General features: G+C 37.1%; 1 protein-coding gene and 1 pseudogene across 1 annotated transcript in view; one reads left to right on the top strand and one right to left on the bottom strand.

Annotated features, from left to right (window-relative positions):
* Positions 1–19,541, bottom strand: part of HAUS6 (HAUS augmin-like complex, subunit 6) — a 43,491-nt gene that overhangs the window by 16,158 nt on the left and 7,792 nt on the right. Inside the window, exons 3-12 of the mRNA XM_006864503.1 lie at positions 18,890–18,968; positions 15,296–15,428; positions 11,829–11,976; positions 10,656–10,721; positions 9,894–9,942; positions 5,278–5,448; positions 2,716–2,909; positions 1,851–1,977; positions 1,298–1,400; positions 198–279 (exon numbers count right to left, since the gene is read on the bottom strand). Of these exons, the coding sequence (XP_006864565.1) occupies positions 198–279; positions 1,298–1,400; positions 1,851–1,977; positions 2,716–2,909; positions 5,278–5,448; positions 9,894–9,942; positions 10,656–10,721; positions 11,829–11,976; positions 15,296–15,428; positions 18,890–18,968 (1,152 nt within the window). The remainder of the gene's footprint in view (positions 1–197; positions 280–1,297; positions 1,401–1,850; positions 1,978–2,715; positions 2,910–5,277; positions 5,449–9,893; positions 9,943–10,655; positions 10,722–11,828; positions 11,977–15,295; positions 15,429–18,889; positions 18,969–19,541) is intronic.
* LOC102814448 lies at positions 17,701–18,738 on the top strand (annotated as a pseudogene).

The raw sequence follows: 19,541 nt of genomic DNA, 5'->3' as shown, positions 1-19,541 counted from the left end.
CAAGCTAAAGAATAGAAAATAATTTTTGTCCATGCATCAAACACGGGTAATCTTATCTGAAAAAGTTGGTCGGATATGAGGTTCAGATATGAGGGGAAAATTATTGACTATCTCATAGTAGAGAAGTTTGGAAAAAGGCTTAATGAGACAAAACTCACTTTTTAAAAAACTCACTATGAAAATCAAATGTGTTTTACCTATTGGCTAGCTTGTTTACAACTTCTTGTGGCTCACTCTCTCTTCTACCATCAATTTCTCCGTTACCTTGCTTAGGTGGATCTACAGGAGAAGATAAAGTAATTACTCTTTAATTATGCTTGTACATTTTAATATATTTAAGAATCTCTTGAAATTCAAAACAACTTCTAATCAGAATAAAACAAAACCTCACAACAATAAGAATGCTGAGGGGAAAAAGACAACTTGGTTGTTACAGGTAGTGATGGGCAGGACTGCCAAAGAGAATATCTAACTGTTGTTGTTAAGTGCCTTTGAGTTGGTTCTGATTCAAAGTGACTCTATAAAGGGTTTCCAAATCTATAAATCTTTGTGGAAACAGAAAGCCTCATCGTTCTCCTGTGGAGCAGCTAGTGGGCTCAAACTTTCAACCTTATGGTTCAAAGTCCAGTGCTTACTGTATAGAGGTACCATACTCCGCAGAAAATATTTAGTAGTAGGCATTTATAAAGATTAGTAACTAGTATTGGAGTCCTGGTGTGATGCTGCAGGATAATACGCTGGGCCAGAAAGTCAGTTTGAACCACAAGGTGGGCAGTTAAAACTCACCTGCTGCTCCTTGGAAACTCTATACAGGGTCATTATGAGTCAAAACCAACTCAATGGCACTTAACAACAAAAACTAAAGGCTACTACATGCTACAACATGGATAAAACACAAAGCACATTAAGTGAAAGAAGTCAAATACAAAAGGCAACATATTGTCTAATTCTATTTACATAAGCAATCCAGAAGGCAAATCCATAGAGTCAGAAAACAGGTAAGTGGTTGGCAAGTACAGGCTGTAGAAACAGGGATTCAATTCTTAATGAGTATACGGGTTTACTTTGAAGTGATGGAATTATTCTGAAACTAGACGGAAATGGTGATTGGTTGCACAGACAATAAATTTACTAAACGTCTCTGAGTTGTACACTTGAAATAAATTTTGTATTATATGCATTTTACCACAACAAAAGAAGTCAAGGGAAAATCAAAAGCAAATGTAAAGGAATTATTATCACAATAACAAATACTGATAGAAGGAAGGTTTAAAAGAGAAAAAGATAAATAACCAACCTGGAAGGGAAGCAGGATACTTCAAAAGAATACTCCTTGCATATACTTCTTCTGAGGCAGGATCAAATGAAAGGGGAGACATGGGTGGTAAAAGATCCACAGCCTTAAAACACAGAATTCACAATTTGAAGTATACACATTTTACTTTCTGCCATAGTAACACCGCTACATATACCTAGAAGTCTATTTATTTTCCCCCTGAAAATAAAATTATCCAACATATAGCCTATCCTATAACCATTTTTTAAACAAAGGAGTACAATATTAGGATCCAGGGGATTGCTTCATCCTCTAACCAACTCACATCAAGAGGAAAGCTTCATTTTCTTGTTAAGGCATCTCTCTAAATCTTAAAGTATTATCTGCAAGTCTATGGCTGTTTAATGAGTATTCTACCATGTAAAAAAAATTATAGAAACCAAAACATGTGAATTTTACACTCAAATGCAAAGATGACACACATGCAACACAGCATTTCCAGGTCACCTATGATATGATAAATCAAGAGACTTACATTAAACTACTTTCAAAAAATAAACTCACTCTTACTTACTGGAGTACAACCTTTAATTAGACTGAAAGGAGGCAAACCAAGAAATTCTTTCCACTTCTTATACCATTCTCCCTGCTTCTCAAGAATAGAATGTCTTATGGTTGTAAGATCTTCTTTTATTTTATACCTATGATGGCATTAAAAAAAACTTTATCCACATTATGAATACACAAAACGGTATTGGGTAAAATTTAGGAAAGTAATAACATTTGCAGTGAAGCCATAATAAATCTATTACCCCCTTTGTCTTTATAAGATCATTTCTATTCCTGGTTCTAAACTCAGTCAGAACTCTACTCCTTCTCTGTCCATTCATGATGGCATCCCCATCCCCCTCCAGCTTTCTGCTCAGAAAAAAGCTTCAGAAGCCCAGTCCTACTATTAGACCCCAGGAAAGCAAAGTTACAGAAGAAGTAAAAGTATATCAAAAAGATGTTATTGTTGTTGCTGTCAAGTACCGCTGAGTCAGTTCTGACTTATTGCAACCTTATACAGGGTTTCCAAGGCTATAAATCTTGCAGGAACAGAAAGCCTCATCTTTCTCCCAGAGTAGTCTGTGGGCTCGAATTGTCGAGCTTGTGGTACCCAGTCCAGTGTTTATACTACAGACCACTGCACTCCATATCATAAAGATATTACTCAGCAATAAATTATTCCAGCTAAAAAGAAAACTACATTAATTTTCCTTTCTACTTCATGTTTCTCTCCTAGGAGTTCATGAGACTAGGTTTTTCAGTACTAGCACAATTTTCACACTTGTTTGCAAAAGCCAAAGAGCTGTAACTATATATAAGTTTTGCTGAGAAATTATCAAAACCACCGTAATCCTCCCACAATATACAATAACAGTAGATCTTTCTAGTACCTCATATGCTTCAGCTCTGACAATCTTTCTCTCTGAAACCTGGTCTCTTTTTCAAGGTAGTGAAGGTCTATTGTCAGTCTTGTTTGGTCAGCCTGACTATGTTCATATCTCATTATTTTCAAGACTTCATTCAATAATTGAATAACTGTTAAGAGGTTCAATTTTCCAGCCTCATAAACATTTCCTATGTGCAACTATGGATTCAGAGAAGAAAAAAAGAGTGGTGAAAATAACAAACTGCTAATGTTCATGGGTTTTATTATGATATAAAAAGTTTATCTTAAAGAACAAAAAAAAAATCAAAATCATTCCTCCATCAAAATATAAAACTAGCGTAAACAATTTTGTTACAATGTAAACAACTTCTGTGAAAGAATATGACATGCTCCACATTTTTAATATACACAGAAAGCAGAATAAAAGGTGGTAGAGAAGAACAGGTTTGGGGAAAGATCACAAACTTTTTTAAAGTTGTATGTAAATCAATGGTCTCTCAAGGCTGCATCCAAACTTAAACCAAACTAAACTCTAGCCACTGAGTTGATTCCAACTCTTAGCAATCCTATAAAGGGTTCCAAGGCTGTAAAGCTTTATGGGAGCAGACAGTCTCACCCTTCTCCCAAGAAGCAGCTGGTGGTTTTGAAACACCAACTTCGTAGCCCAATGGACATGTTTATTATTATTAGCCAGCACAGTTTGTGTTTTTAAAATACTTGAATCCATTGTCAACATTTAAAAATCACAGACTTAAAAAAAAAAAATCATAGACTTCACATAGAAATTATTTTCTAGTTCTCCAAGACTTCATCACTGTTTGACTAGAATGAGCATGCTCATTTATATATTCCTTCCCCAGCTCCTGAAAAAAATGAATTTGCAGATCTGATTTTTACAAACTCTGAATTTGATGTGCTTGTCATGTTACCTATTAAACTGAAAGCTCCTCAGAGTTAAAAACATTTGTTTTTAAATTCCCTATATCAGTACTTGGCATATTATTGCAAAGTGCCATCAAGTCAGTTCCAATATCTTATAGTAACCCTGTTTAGGATTTCTGAGGGGCTGGTGGATTTGAACCACTGACTTTGTAGTTAGCAGTCCTGTGTTTATCCTACAGCGCCTCATCAGGACCCCAAACCTGGCATATGCTGTTGTTGTTGAGTACTTTAAGTTAGCTCCCACTCATAGCAACCCTGTATAGTGAGTGTTTCTAAGGCTATAAATCTTTGTGGGAGCAGAAAGTCTCATCTTTCTCCCTCAAGCATCTGGTGGGTTCAAACCACTGACCATGTGGTTCGAAGTCCAGTGTTTAGCCTACAGAGCCACCTCACTCCCTTGACTGGCACACAGTAGATAATTAATAAATTCTGTGTTTACTAAGAAAAATAACTATGGGCTATCTAGATGGGAATGCCCATAAACAAGTGGAAATAAACAGATAGGGCTTAAGTTAAAGGTTAGAGACTAGAGGTACTAATTTGGGACTATCAATATGAAGGAGGGAGGTGAATTTGTAATGGAGGTAAGAAACCCACTGCCATCAAGTCCATTCAGATTCATAGCAACCCTACACAGAGAGAAACTGCCCCCACACAGGATTTCCTGTACAGAAGCAGGCTGTCACAACCACCTTCCCACAGAGTGGCAGGTGGGTTCAAAATGCCAAAATTTCGGTTAGTAGCCAAGCATTTTTAACTACTGCACCACCAGGAAATAAAAGGGGGCATTAAAGAAATTAAGAGCACGTTCATTTAAAAGGCAGAAATAGGAACCAGTGGGAAAATGAAACCAGAACCACAGAAGATTAAACATTGAAGTCACAAAAGCTAGAGCAAGAAAAGATTTTTACAGGAACATTTTACATCAAGCAAAGAGAGAAACCAAGAGGATGAAATGTTTGAAAAGAACTTTTGACAATTAAATAATTATTCAAACTGAAAATTTATTTTATGAATTCCTCAGTGAAAATTTATCAAGAATTACAATACTATCATCTTCCCAGTCCCCATACTGTATGATGTAGCACCAAGCAAGGCACAGACAATTAGAAATGGATGAATATCCTCTTTATGAAAGTGAGACATGATCTACACTCAATTAAATTTGAAAGGCAGTAAAAAAAACAATGTAAGAAAAACAACATAGATAATATGTGAGGGGGCTTCAAAAAGTTCATGGAAAAAATCCTGTTGTTGCTGTTGTTGTTGTAGTGAGCCGTGGAATCGGTTCCGACTCATAGCGACTTTGTACAGGGTTTCCGCGGCTGTAAATCTTTACAGGAACAGAAAGCCTCATCTTTCTCCTGTAGAACTGCTGGTAGTTTCAAACTGCTGACCTTGAGATTTGCAGCCCAATTCGTAACCACTAAGTACCAGAGCTCCTTGGAAAAAATCCTACTATCCTTTAATTCCATGAACTTTTCGAATGCCCCTTGCATAAAATAATAATGGCACATCAGTTTTCACAGAAGCTTTTTTTTTTTTTTTTCAAACTGTGATAAAAATATACACACCAAAATATTTGTCATCACAACTACCCAAAAGTTTTCTAGCAAGTGCTTACCTGACACATTTGTTCTTCAATTTTGTCAAGTAAAAGCCTTGGGATATTAATAGCAACATTAGATCCATCTAAAGAGTACTGGTTAACAAGGCTAAGGACTGAACTAACAACTTCTCTCTCTTTTTCCAAAACCACGAGTGTTTCATTCACCACAGCCCACAATGATCGAACCTGTGAAAACAGAGACAACCAGAAATTAAACACAGTCTGAACATACACAAAAGAAATGTAAAACGCAAATGTATGCCAATTCCTAGATACAAATATGGTATTACCGGAATCATTTCTGATGAAAAAATTAAACTGTATGTAAATAATCTAAAAGCACTATTATTACTTCAAAAAGGGCTTAAAACCAAAGAATTATTTGCATGAATCTAGCTCAGTATGATTTTCAAAGGAAATCTAAGCAACCTTGTAACACCAAGATACAATGCCCATTTCCTGTATTCTAATATGCCATTAATCTAATGAAAGTTTTAAAAAAGAAATGAAAGATTTCAGGGGGACAGAAACATTACACATCAATTTTATGAGTCATTCTAGTTTCAAAAGTGTTAAAGAAAAAGAAGCCTGCTTCTTAAAATGCAAAACTCAGGTACAGGAATATTCTTAGGACTATTTTGGAGTCTTAGTGTGGTGCTGTAGGATAAACACTGGATTGCTAACCAGAAGGTTGGTGGTTCAAACCCACCAGCCACTCCTTGGAATCCCTATACAGTATCGCCATGAGTTGGAACCGACTGATGGCACTTAACGACAGCACAACATTCTTAAGGGAAAAACTGGAAGCAACCCAAAGATTCATCTAGAGTGAAATGGATACACTGTGCTATATTCACACACACTAGAACATTTTACGGCAATGAGAATAGCATATTATGACTACACACAATAGCACAAGTGATACTACAAACATAATGTTGTGTGAAAGAAATAAACACAAAAGAGTATATACTTATACTGTATTCTGTATGTTTCTATTTTAAAATTAGGTTAAATAGACTTATCTTTGCTGGCATTAGTCAGGGCAGTGTCTACCCTTGGGGGTAAGGGATACAGGGTATGAGTGAAAAGGGGTTTGAGGGGATGTCTAGGACGCTGGCAATGTTCTGTTACTTAAACCAGATTTTTATGGACAAGTGTACTTTATGAAAATTCCTCAAGCCACACACTTCTGATTTGTGCACTTTTTTGGTTTGTATACTATGCTTCAGTAGAATTTTCAGAAGTAGGAAAGAAGTAAACAAGTATGATCATCATCCTCAAGTCAGTGTCTGTGTCTTCTCCTGGTATGCAAGCGATCTTAAACATCCCTAAGTGCAGTGTTGCAATGCAAAATTGTCCTCACAAGAAAGCTTACTGGGTCTCAAAGAATGGTAGTTCCTAGATGAATTTAGGGCCCAGATTCTGGTTCTCAAGATTATCAAGAGGAACAATGACAGTGAGACTCAGGGAAACTGAGTGCTAATCAACTCAGCAGAGACTAAAATAAACTTAGTAGGTTTCATACCAACCTATGAAATTTACAATCAGATATACTGCTTGCATAGAAGCTCCATGAAAGGAATGACTTCATCTGTTGTCTTCAGTGCTCTAGATGTAATATCTAGATTAATGGTTGGCATATGGCAGGTGATCAATAAACAGTTACTGAATGAATGAAGAAATATTTCCTAAGTAGGAAAACAACTTTTTCCAGTGACAAAATATCTAAGACAAAATAAACCCTAAACAGCCTGGTGATCAGACAATTAGAACAAAGAACTTGAGAAATATTTTGTCCAAGCCACACGAAGGCCTATAAAACACTTCTATCCCTCACCAAAGCCAACCTCTGTGTCTTCAGATCATTTATGCCTCTTCCCTTGTTGTGGTGGTTGTTAAATGCTAGTCAGTCAGTTCCAAGTCATAGTGACATTGTATAAGGTTTCCAAAGAGCAGCAGGTAGGTCTGAACCAACTACCTTGTGGTTAGCCGTCTAAGCACCACACCAGGAGTTGCCACTTCCCTATCTAGCCTCAATGTGACTCCTCATTTTCCCTCCATGCTTACTATCTCCCTTCAGTTAATATATTTTATTTAGATAAATGGACAATGGTTAATTTTCAAGCATGCCAATCTTTCCTTGCTGGTATAAAAGATTTTAAATCAACCCTATTTAAAAATACTTTTGAATATTTAAATCTTGCTAGGTTTTTTTTTTCAGTATATTCAAGAATCCTAGAGGCACTCTGCTGATACCTTTATACTATCTAACCTGCACTACGTAGTTAAAAATAGTAATAATAACAACAGTGTGAAAAAAGAGAGAGAAGCTACAGGAATCCAACAGATAAACACTATGTATCATAAATATTAAGAGATTAAATTTCTCCCTAAAAAACTGTCTCATGGCATGGATGGAATGGGGAAAAGGGAGAATAATGTTAAGATGCTTGGCTGTCTTTTGAATCTTGGTTTTCCTTGTATTATATTATAAAATAGACACTGGTGGGGGAGAGAAAGGAATAGCCAGAAACATCACCATAGAAAGCTTTTAAGTCTGCCTTCTGCCTATAACTGATTGGAATACCTACAATGGGCTACAATGTGCCCAGTGAAGGAGGTTTCCTGCAGAGCCTCTGCGTTACATAAGACTATAAGTGGAAGCCTGAAACACATCCAGATCTTCAGAGATGGGAAATTTCCACTTGAAAGGACGAGCAGACCAGCCTGCAGCGGCTAGAAGGACAGAAGACACTTCTTGAAAGAAAGACCTACAGGAAAAATACAAAACAATAGAGGCAGACTGACTATTACTACAAGAACAAACAAGTTGCTTGCCCAGGAGACATCAAGGCAAGTGGTCAGGTCCCTTCAGTGCAAACCCCCTTCCAAGACTAAGACTTAACAGGAATACAAACTCTGATTGGTGACCACACTCGTCACCGATAATGGGAAGTGAGGGAAAAACAGCAATGAAGCGGGGAGCTAAGCCCTACAATGTTCAATAGACTGCTGTGAACCTGGGTGGAGACATAGTTGGCCAGCAGTGTGACAAGACCTGGGGACTCTTGGACCCAGAGTCAGTGACATAGCCACAGAGGACTAGAGAGGAGAGTGAAGCATCCAGCTGATAACGAGAGGGCATATGCACAAGAACACCCATACGTGCACATAATACCCACTTGACCTGGCTTCAACAACTGGATGATCAGAGCTCAACCAGAAGAAGATAGATGAGGGGGAAAAAAAAAAAGAGTAATCTGATACAATTTGATGAACTTGATCTACACTTACAGATGCAGTAGCTCAAAAGAGGAAACAAATCCTTACAGCAAGGATCATTCCCACCCCCTCCACACACAGAGTAGACAGGGATGGGCAACTTAGACATTGATTACCCAAAAAGTGGTAACCATGATAGTTTACCATGTAAACTATCACATAATTAACAATAAAAATTTTTTTTTTAAATTGTCTCACAGGTCTGGTGAAAAGAGATGGGGATAAGATTCTTATGATTCAATAGCGATAAACTGTCTACAAAAGCAAGAAGTGACTGGCTTACAAGCTTTCATGAGGGAACCTAGATCCAGAGGGCGTGGAGGAAGGTAGAATCTCCACTGAGTAGTATCCAATCTGTCTAGGCAGGGCTGATGATGAAATGCAGATCGGTCTCTTGTGATACAACAGTGAATAATTGTTATCAGGACTGCTTATGAGGGTTGGAAATGTAAAGGTAGATGTTTTGTAGCAAAGGAGGGGAGTGACTAACTTTTCAGTCTAGAAGCAGTGATGCCTGAGATGGAAGCAGAGATGATGACATGGAGAGATGGAGCAGCTAGGGACTTTAGATACAGAGAGGGAGAGGGGCTGTTTGTTGACAACCGAGGTGCAGGCTTGTAGTGTATACCCTTTGGTTGGTTGATGATGCATGGAGGGGACTATAACCATGGCAATGAAACGATATACAATAGAATGAATATAAAACTAATGTTCTCCCATGTAAACTATCACATAATTAACAATAAAATTTTTTTTTTTAATTGTCTCACAGGTCTGGTGAAAAGAGATGGGGATAAGATTCTTATGATTCAATAGCGATAAACTGTTATCATGACCAGCTGCGACTGTCACAACTGTAAAGGTAGACGTTATCTAACAAAAACAGGGGAGTAGTTAATCTTACAGTCCAGAAACAGAGGACCCTTAGGCCATCAAGAGAGAGCACAAGCAGATTGTGGGACCCTATCCAGAGAAGCAGCGCACACCAGAGATGGAGGCAGAGATGAGGACACAGAGAGAGGGAACAGCTGAGGACTCTGGCTGGACTCATAGAAAGAGAGGGACTGGGTGCTGGAGGCCAGGAAGCAGGCTTGCAGAATGTGACCTTTGGCTGTTTAAATTATACACTCCTGAGTGTTTCTGTGTACATCTCCCCCCTCCACACACACACACACAAAAAAAAAAAAACAACCCACAAAAACAGGGAGTGGGAAGCAAATACTGCTTAATGATGGTACATAGAGGAAACTGTAATCATTGCAATGAAACGATGGTGTGAAGCCAATGTTCTCCCATGTAATCTATCACTCAGTTCACAATAAAAACTTTAAAAAAAGTTATCTCACCCTTTCAACTTTGTCTTGTAGATTACTTTGGTCATCATAGGGTTCCATTCTAGTTAAAAATGAAATAACCTAGTTAGTCAGAAGAACACATGGTAACTTAACATCCAGAGAATTAATTGATCTGCAAACCCACCCATTATCAATCATCACAATTCCAAACAGAAACAAAAGTCTAGCTCAAAGCAGTAATAACACATTGGAAAGAGAATTAACTAGGAGTCCAAATTATGTTCTAGTCCTATCATTATCTAGCTATTGAATGTTATTTTCATTCCCATTTCCAGGACTCTCCATTCCCTCACCTGTAAAATAATAGGAGCTTAACATATTAAGGAAGACCATAGTATTGATGGATTTGAGTTATGGTGTTAAGGGAGAATATTATAAGTATCATGGACTGTCAAAAGAACAAACAAATCTGTGTTCGAAGAACTATACCCATAATGCTACTTAGAAGCCAGGATGGCCAGATTTTGTCTCTCATACTTCAGACATATTATCAGGGATCAGTTACTGGAAAAGGACATCATACTTTGTTAAATGGAGGGTGGGAAAAAAGGAAGAAGAGCCCTAATGAGATGGATTAGCACAGTGGCAGCAGCAATGGGCTTAAGCATAGCAATGATTGTGAGGTTGGCATAGGACCAAGCAGTGTTTTGATCTGTTGTGCATATGGTCTCTATGGATCAGTACCAACTTGATGGCACCTAACAACAACAAAACTATTATCTAAAGTGACCTTCCACTCTAAAAGTTACTTACTTTTTCATGTGGTTTTGCAGTGCTATACATTCTGCTCGTAATTCTCGTACTTGCTTAACTGACAATCTGCAAAAATAAAACAAAATGTCAACCATAATTCCACTACAATGACCTAATATAGCTCTCTTTGACATTTTGGCCTTTTCATAACTTTATTCAAGGCTTCTAGGGACTACTCTTCCAAATACACCCAGCAGCACTGCTCTCAGTCACAGGTGCAGCCTGACAGACAGGCTGTTGCAGAGAGAGACCAAGACTTCTCAGCGATTCTCACCTCTGAGTGAAGATGTGAGTCATCAGTAAGAGTGTTGGCTCCCTATCTTTCTCTCACATCTAACTGTAGCTAAAGGACTAGGCCTATCACAGCTTAAGGGCCATTTCAAAAGATTTTACACTTTAATAAAAGTAATACCATAGTTTTTCAATTATCCTGTTTTTGACAGCTGTAAAAAAATTGGACAGAAGCTACTACTAGAGAGTAAAGTTTGCCTGTCTTGTTAATGCTATAATAACACTGATGCCTAAATAAGATTTGGCACAAGCTCACTCAAAACAAAATGATGTTTTTTTAATAGATGAAATTAATATAAAATATGATGAAATAGCTAACTCAATTATAGAACACTTACCTGACAGAAAATCTACTTAATGGAGTATCAACTCAACAGACTGGTACACAGACATAAAAATTAATGTTATGGCAAACTGGAAAATTCACACAATAAATTTTTTTTAAAGGATGTAAAATAAATTCCAATTATAGCTTTAAAAATGCATTTCCATGTGAAAAGGAAAAGGCTTATGTAAATCAAATTTTGAACTAAGATGTTTCCCTTTTCTCTAAAGTTTCACTGTGTTTTATTCAGAAGCTCTAGCTTTAGACCTAAAAGCTAACAGCCAGTTAGTTGCTGTGAAGTTGATTATGACACAGGGCGACCCTAGGTGTACACAAATCATCTGCTCCATTTGGTTTTCAAAGCTGTGGTCTCACAAAAACACAACACCAGTCCTGTCTTCCAAGGCACCTCTGGGTGGATTCAAACCATCATCTTCATGCTACTAGTCGAGCACTTAACTAATGTACAGCAGGCATGGATTATTTCCATTCAAGTTATTGATGAACTTATTCAAAATGAAAGGAATTTTCACTCTCACTATCAAAGTATTACTTACTGTGCATTTTCCTGATATTTTCGGATCACACAATCTTGTCTTTGCAAAATTTGAAAAAATCTATTACGTGCTACATGGCATCTAGCAATGCACTTGTGCAAATCGTATGGCTTCACATTAAATGTATCTGTAAAATGTCTAGGAGAATCTGCACGGAACGTAAGTAACAGAAAACTTAAATTTACAAACTATTAAATATCAAAAACGTTATTTTTATGAATTTTAAGACATTAACTGCAAATAACCAAAAACTTCTTACATGCCAGTATGCCATTCATACAAACACAAAACAATTTAACTCATGTTAAAAAAGCAAAAGATTTAATTTAAGAAGACAACTACAAAAGGATATTTAAGTTGGTTAACAAAGTTTTACTCTTCTTAGAGTCCATTTGCCTGGAATACTCAGTTCATTCATAATTTCACATCTCAATTACATTGTTTTATATAAAAGCAATCATTCTTTTTAACAGTTATCTTTTAACAATTCTTTACAAGATGTGAATTAAGAGATGAAGTGAGAGCACATCATCTCCACTGCTGCCATCAGCTTGACTTTCCCCCTAGTATGACCACCAGGACAAGGAACCAAATAAAAACATTCTCAATTGCTCAAAAAATTCTTGGCAACATCACTGAAGATCAACGAATCCCGTGAAAACTATCCTTTGAAACATTTAAGAGCTCAAGTTTTTTCCTAGTTTAACATGGCTCAATAAAGAGGGGTGCTGGATTTCTAGAAACTGGGACACTGACAATGCATTTAACATCACTCATTCAAGTCCCAGAATTACCCCAAAGAAAGTACCACAACTTGTAAATACTTAGAAAAGAATGAGTTAACTGAATTTCAGAGTCATTTAAAGACTCAATATGTTGACTGAAATTACTTAAAAGTCAGAATAGGACAACCCATGCTTAGAAACCTCATAGTTTCTAGTATGTCATGTACAATAAACCCTTATTAAATCAAAATGCACAAAACTTATATAAAAATAGTATATAATTTATATAAAATTGTGTTGGTGTGGCACTGTAGGTTAATGCACTGGACTGCAAAGTTGTTTTTAATCGTAAGCTCAGTAGTTCAAGCTCACCAGTCACTCCTTGGAAACCCTATACAGGGTCGCTATGGGTCATAACCAACTTGATGGCACTTAACAACAACAACAGTTTGGCTTACATCTGATATGGGCAGAACTTCTATAATAGAAAAGCTGGTAAATATTTATGTTATATGAACTAAAATTACACAAATGATTACCAAGCAGAATCATATGCATATTTAAAAGGAATCATTAAGAGCTGACACACTGGAAAAAAGGTTGACTTGTCAATTACAGACAGAAGGGATAAGTAAGAGTTGGGACAAATGATGAAAGAAATGGACCAATAACTTAAGTAAGGATAAAATACATGAATACAGTACAGAAAAGGTCCAAACTGCTTTTACACTTAATAATTTTCACACCCACAAGTAATAAGAAATACAAATTAAACCTACACTGAGATTCTATTTTAACCCATCAGACTAAAATGGCAAATATGTCTGATTATACAATACGTTGGTGATCCACTAGGAAAACAGACAGTCTCAAGATACTGATGATGGAAGTATAAATTGTTCAAATTCTAGGGAAATTCACCTGGTAATATTCTAAGTGCACAATTACTTTAGTTAAGCAATTCATCTTTCAGCAATTATTCCTAAACATATACTTGAACATAACATACACAAATTGATGTTGTTGTTGTTGTTGTTGTTGTTAAGTGCCATCGAGTCGGTTCCGACCCATAGCGACCCTGTACAGGGTTTCCGAGGGTGTAAATCTTTACGGGAGTAGAAAGCCTCATCTTTCTCCCGCGGAGCGGATATGTATGAAATTTTTCACCATAGGTTATTTTGTTGTTGTTGTTGTTTTCATTTTACTTTTTTTTAAATGTTTTATTGTGAATTATGTGATAGTTTACATGGGAGAACATTAGTTTTCATTTTACTTTTTTAAGTAGCTTGTTTTTATACCAAAAAGGGGGGGGGGCGAGAGTGGGGGGCCAAATGAAAAACAGTAGAAAGCTGATTTAATAACAGACTGTCCATTCAATGTACTATAATGTACTTAAAAAGAATGAGAAACAGAAAACTATGATGATCTAAAAGATATGTTTAAGGGGAAAAAGCAAGATTCAAAATTGTATGAGTAACTCTTGAGGAGACTCAAGACTCACATTACCAATTTTCCCACTTACTAAAAGGACTGTAATAACACTCCAGCATTTCAGATGTCATGGTCACAATTACAGCACTAAAATTATTGTTTGTTGTCCTACTTGGTTGAGTAGTACAATTATGCTTTGCTTCTCCAAATAAACAAGTATGTAAAATGTTACCATTTGTGCTTTAAAAAAAGAAAAGGAAAGAGCCTTTGTGAGTGTGTTTTAAAGTGGTTTGATCCATTTGCTAACTCACAGGGAAAACAATGACTATTTCATTGAGGTGTAGCTTCAAAAGGTTCAAGGAAAAATGGAAATGAAATACAACAGAATTTTTCCAGGAAAACTTTGAAGCCCCCCTCATACACAGTTCCTTATATTATTGATTATATTGGTTGCCTACAGGAAGGTAAAATAGGTAGTTAGAAAACAGAGGTAGGCAGGGAGACTTTAACTTTTTGATTTTTGAGCCATGAGAATGTATTATTATCCAAAACAAATAAAATGGATAGATATAACATATGCAATTTAAAAACACTAAAAGGAAATAAACCAAAACGTCAGCAGCAACAATTATCACTGGAAGCTGGGAGACAAGACGGTATACTGCTTCAACTTGTTTTATGAACATAAACCAATTTAGTATCATAGTTTTAGACTATAAATACCATACTTTAAAGTATCAAACTGATTATTTTTCTTCTGTGAATCAGCAAATACTTCAAAACACATACACACAAACTATATATTGCCAGTAACAAGAATATTTTTTATTTAATACATAAATAACTTTTATTAAATTTATTTTTATTTAAAATAAATAAATAAATTTCAAATACATTCAACAGTGCATTTAGCACAATGTATAGAGCAGGAGTCAGCAAACTGTGACGTGCTGCTCAAATTTGGTCCATTTCCTGTTTCTGTGAGACCTATAAGCTAGGAACAGTTTTCACTTTTTAAAGGATTATTTTAAAAACTAAAACAAATATTCAAGAGACCATATGGTACCCACGAAACCACAAATACTTGCTATCTGGTCTTTCATAGAAAGTTTGCTGATCCCTGAATTAGAGCACAATAAAATAACCTGCATACTTACTTCTGTTCATTATCACAAGATTTCAAACAACAGTTCAAATAGATTAGTATCTACATTAACTTACCTTGCTTTATTAAAATCCTTGATAATTTACAAATTGTAAAGAACAATAAAAATTTAAGAATTAAGAAATGAATTCCTACTATAAACTTACTTTTAGAATGGGTTTTAATATATTGTATTACAACATATCTTGCAAAATGATACATCAGATGAACAAACTTCGGACCTCCAGGGGAAATAAATAATGAACCAACAACTTGAGGGAAGTTACCTCCACATTCAGCCTATAGAAAAAGGAAATGATTTGAAAAGTTTCTTAATAAGCACCTTATGTTTATCATATTATTTTGAGTAATAAGGACCCTTGGTGGCCCTTGACTATTAACCAGCAGTTTGGTGGATTAAATCCACCCAGCAGTTGTGAGGGAGCAACCTGGCAATCCACTTGCAGATAGATTGTTTTTGTTTTGCCGTGGAGTCGGTTCCAACTCATAGCGACCCTGTATAGGGTTTCTGAGGCTGTAAATCTATACGGGAGCAGAAAGCCTCATCTTTCTCCCGTGGAACAGCTGGTAGTTTCGAACTGCTAACCTTGCGGTTCACAGTCCAATTCGTAACCACTACACTACCAAAGCTCCTTAATTACAGCCAAAAAACCTTATGGGGCAGTTCTACACAGTCACATGAGGTCACTATGAGCTAGTACCCAACATTTTTAAAGCAATTAAACAAATATACAGAACACATTTTACCATAATAAAAAATGTGTACCAAATTGAATCCAATTTTTAAGTAATTTTTAAGTGACATACTGGAGTAAAGGTTGACTACAGCAAAAGCTGAAGGTGCATGGTCCTGTCCCCTTAGCACACCGACGGCTTCCAATTCTAAGTATCTGTAACTCTGCCTAAAGGTATTCGCTGGCCACTGGAACCCAATGGAGCCCCCCACCACCTTCATACTCACAACAGACATAAAATGGGATGGAGTTACAGCCTCCAACAAAGGATTAACAGGTGAATGTTTTGTTTATTTGCTTTGAGCCCGTCAGCTGCTCTTTTAGAGAAAAAGGAGGCTTTCTGCTCCTGCATAGATTGACAGCCTCAGAAATCCTATCCAGGGTCACTATGGGTCAGAACCGACTTGACAAAACACAGCAGCAGCAGGCTTTGACACTAGGTTCTTGTGTCTCTCCTTTCTGCCATTTTCAGTTCATCTCTCTGGTCTGCAGGCTGTGTTCCCTCATGGTGTGCCACAGGGTTAACGAAGGCTGTGTTGTCTAAGTGTTGTTATGTCGGTTCCGACTCATATCAACCCTGTAGAGCTTTTCAAATGAGCAGCTGATGGGTTTGAACCAGTCTTATTCTACAATGAACTAGTGCTTATTCTACAATGCCATACCAGAACTCCCAGTACAGAGCTCCCAATATATTCTGTAAGAGTATAAGGTTTTAAACAAAACAAAACAAAAAGTTATATTTACTTTTTTTTACTGCAGATTTCCAAAAGTATATAAGTGATAAAGAAAGAAGATCACCCTAAAGCTCTACAATACAGTAAGATTACCAGGTGTTCCATAACTCCAGCATAAAAGGATTAATTAGGATTATTCTGTTTTGAATCACGTTTGAATTTTTTAGTTTTTCTAAACCCTAGGAAGAGTTAGTCACACACACACACAAAAAAAAACAGTAATAAGACCACAATTACTAGTAAGAGTTGTTGTCAGGTGCCATCGAGTCAGAACCGACTCACAGTGACCCCATGCACAGCAGAACAAAACAATGTCCGATCCTGGGCCAACCTCACTACCACACTTGAGTCCATCAATGATGCCACCTGGCCAATCCATCTCGTTAGGGGTCTTCCTCTCTTTCTCTGACCCTCCACCTTACCCAGCATGACATCCTTCTCCAGCAACTGTTTCCTCCGGACAATATGTCCAAAGTATGAGAGATGAAGCTTAGCCATCTTGGCCTCCAAGAAGCACTCTGGCTGCACTTCTTCCAAAAATAGTAAGAGAAACAAGCTAAAATAATTTATGGTCAAAAATTTTTTCTACACACCAAAAATGTGATATAAACTCCTAAAATCTTTGAGGAGACTTCAAAAACTTTGTGGGATAATTCCATTCTTTCAATTCCATGTTCCACAGATTTTAAAAAGCCCCCTCATATTTCCAGTGCACCTACTCAAAGCTGGTTTATTTGAAATGCATAGTCCCATCCAAAATTTATCTAATAGTATTTTTCTAGCTAATGTCTCCTTACTTACACTATTAGCATAAAAGCATTGATAAGATCTCAACTCTAAAAACTCAATGCAATGCCCCCAACCCCCTCACCATCTCCCAGCATTCGGTGGCACCGCATCCTGCGTGCCTCACCTCCCGGGCTGTGCCTGGGACTGGGCCTCTGTGCGCGCTTCCAGGCAGGAGCCATTCACCCAGCTTGTCTCCAGCCTTGCGTTTGCATCTGCACCCAGTGACTCTCGCCCCCAGGGCTTGCACCTCAGCCCTACCAGCAAGACCTGGGACCACCCACTGCCCGCTAGCATATGTCAGCCCAGATGCAACTGCCCACTATGAACCAGTGGAACATTGTTGTTGTTAAGTACCGTCGAGTCGGTTCCGATCCATAGCGACCCTGTACAGAGTTTCCGAGGGTGTAAATCCTTACGGGAGTAGAAAGCCTCATCTTTCTCCCGCGGAGCCGCTGGTAGTTTCGAACCGCTGACCTTAAGGTTCGCAGCCCAATTCGTAACCACTACGCTACCAATCATAAATCTGTGGATGGATATACCTAACCACACGTCAAGCCTACCAAGTCAAGTAGCAGAGAGAATATTCCCCAGTGTATGAACTCCATTACATCAACAGATGAACAGTCTCACACTGGACATAATCCTTTACAAAACACAATAGGAAAAGGAAAACTTGCCAAAGTGAAATTGGCAAGACATGTTCTAACTAACTGTTAGAGTGGCTGCTGTGAAAATCATACACAAAACTCAGCTCAATCCTTGTTGTTGTTATATGCCGTGGAGTCAGTTCCAACTCATAGCGACACTGTACAGGGTTTCTGAGGCTGTAAATCTTTACAGGAAAAGAAAGCCTCATCTTTCTCCCGCGGAACAGCTGGCAGTTTCGAACTGCTGCTCGATATGTAACCACTATGCTACCAGAGCTAAGGTGCCCTCCCTGGACAGATATCACCCATAGATGCTGCTTTTTGCTGACTGGAACTGTGATGAGGGCAGATTTTGGAGCCCTAATGCTGGGAACTTTAAAAATATTCCTATCGGTGGCTCACCTAAACGTTTCCTGATTTATGCTGTGAATTGAACAGAATGATTTCAGTGGCCCTTAGAACTACTGCCGGCCTACAGTGATGGCTGGCATACACAGGAAAGTGGATGTCACTCTGCTTTTCCCATAGGACCCTGAGAAACGGTAAAATCATATATGAATATGATATTGAATGTTGCTTCATTTAAATGAGTATCTAAAATATATAGTTGTTGATGAAACAGAATTCCTTAAATATTCTGATAATCTTGGCAATAAAATTAGTTTTCCAGTCATATGCAGAGTGATGGCAATTTTGTTTTCTGAAGTCTATGAAAATAAAAATTAAAGTTCATTTAAATAAATAAATAAGGGGGAAAAAGTCAATAGTTTTTTGTTTGTTTGTTTGTTTGTTTTAACTTCTCCAAGCTTACATCTTTCAGAAATTAAAATACTTACAGAAATTTTTTTTAACCATTCACAGCAATGTTTCCGAAATTCAGCATCACGTTTTTGGTCAAATGGAGGCCAGCAAAATCTTAAATTAACAAAAATAGGTACATTAAAGTTATATACAAAAAACAAACTCAGCAAAATGTGAAAATATCAAAGTTATCTCTTAACTATAAACATAAATGCTAAATGGATCAAGGCTAACATTCTTGGAATTCAGCCAAAGAAAGACACCAACCCAATGAGAAAACTAGGTAATTTTTCTTCTAAAGTATTTAGAGTAAATAAGTGAATAAGTATATCACATGAAGGAATAAACTGCTGTTAAAATTACTGAAAATCACATGAGTACTTAAAACTGTGACACTAATGAAAGGAAATGCAATCTAACAAAGTGCATTTCTGTATCAGAGCTGTGTCACACCATCCTTTGGGCCCTCTGCTAGAAAGCAGAATCAAGTCACAAATAATGCCTTTTTTATTCTCTAGTTTTTTAGATGTACGACTGTCCTGCATCACAACTCTGAATGTAAAATATCTTGTATCTGCTTTATGATATGTAATAGTGACTATGTTATATCAGAGCTGTTATAATGATATTATTCTAGGATGTTTTCTTTCCAGATAATGACTTGAGAAGCTAATGATAAAAAAAAAA

This window comes from Chrysochloris asiatica, unplaced genomic scaffold, assembly GCF_000296735.1.
Source record: "Chrysochloris asiatica unplaced genomic scaffold, ChrAsi1.0 scaffold00065, whole genome shotgun sequence".
Classification (NCBI taxonomy): Eukaryota; Metazoa; Chordata; class Mammalia; order Afrosoricida; family Chrysochloridae; genus Chrysochloris; species Chrysochloris asiatica.
Note: the sequence above shows the minus strand (reverse complement) of the source record. Positions and strands in the feature narration are given on the sequence as shown.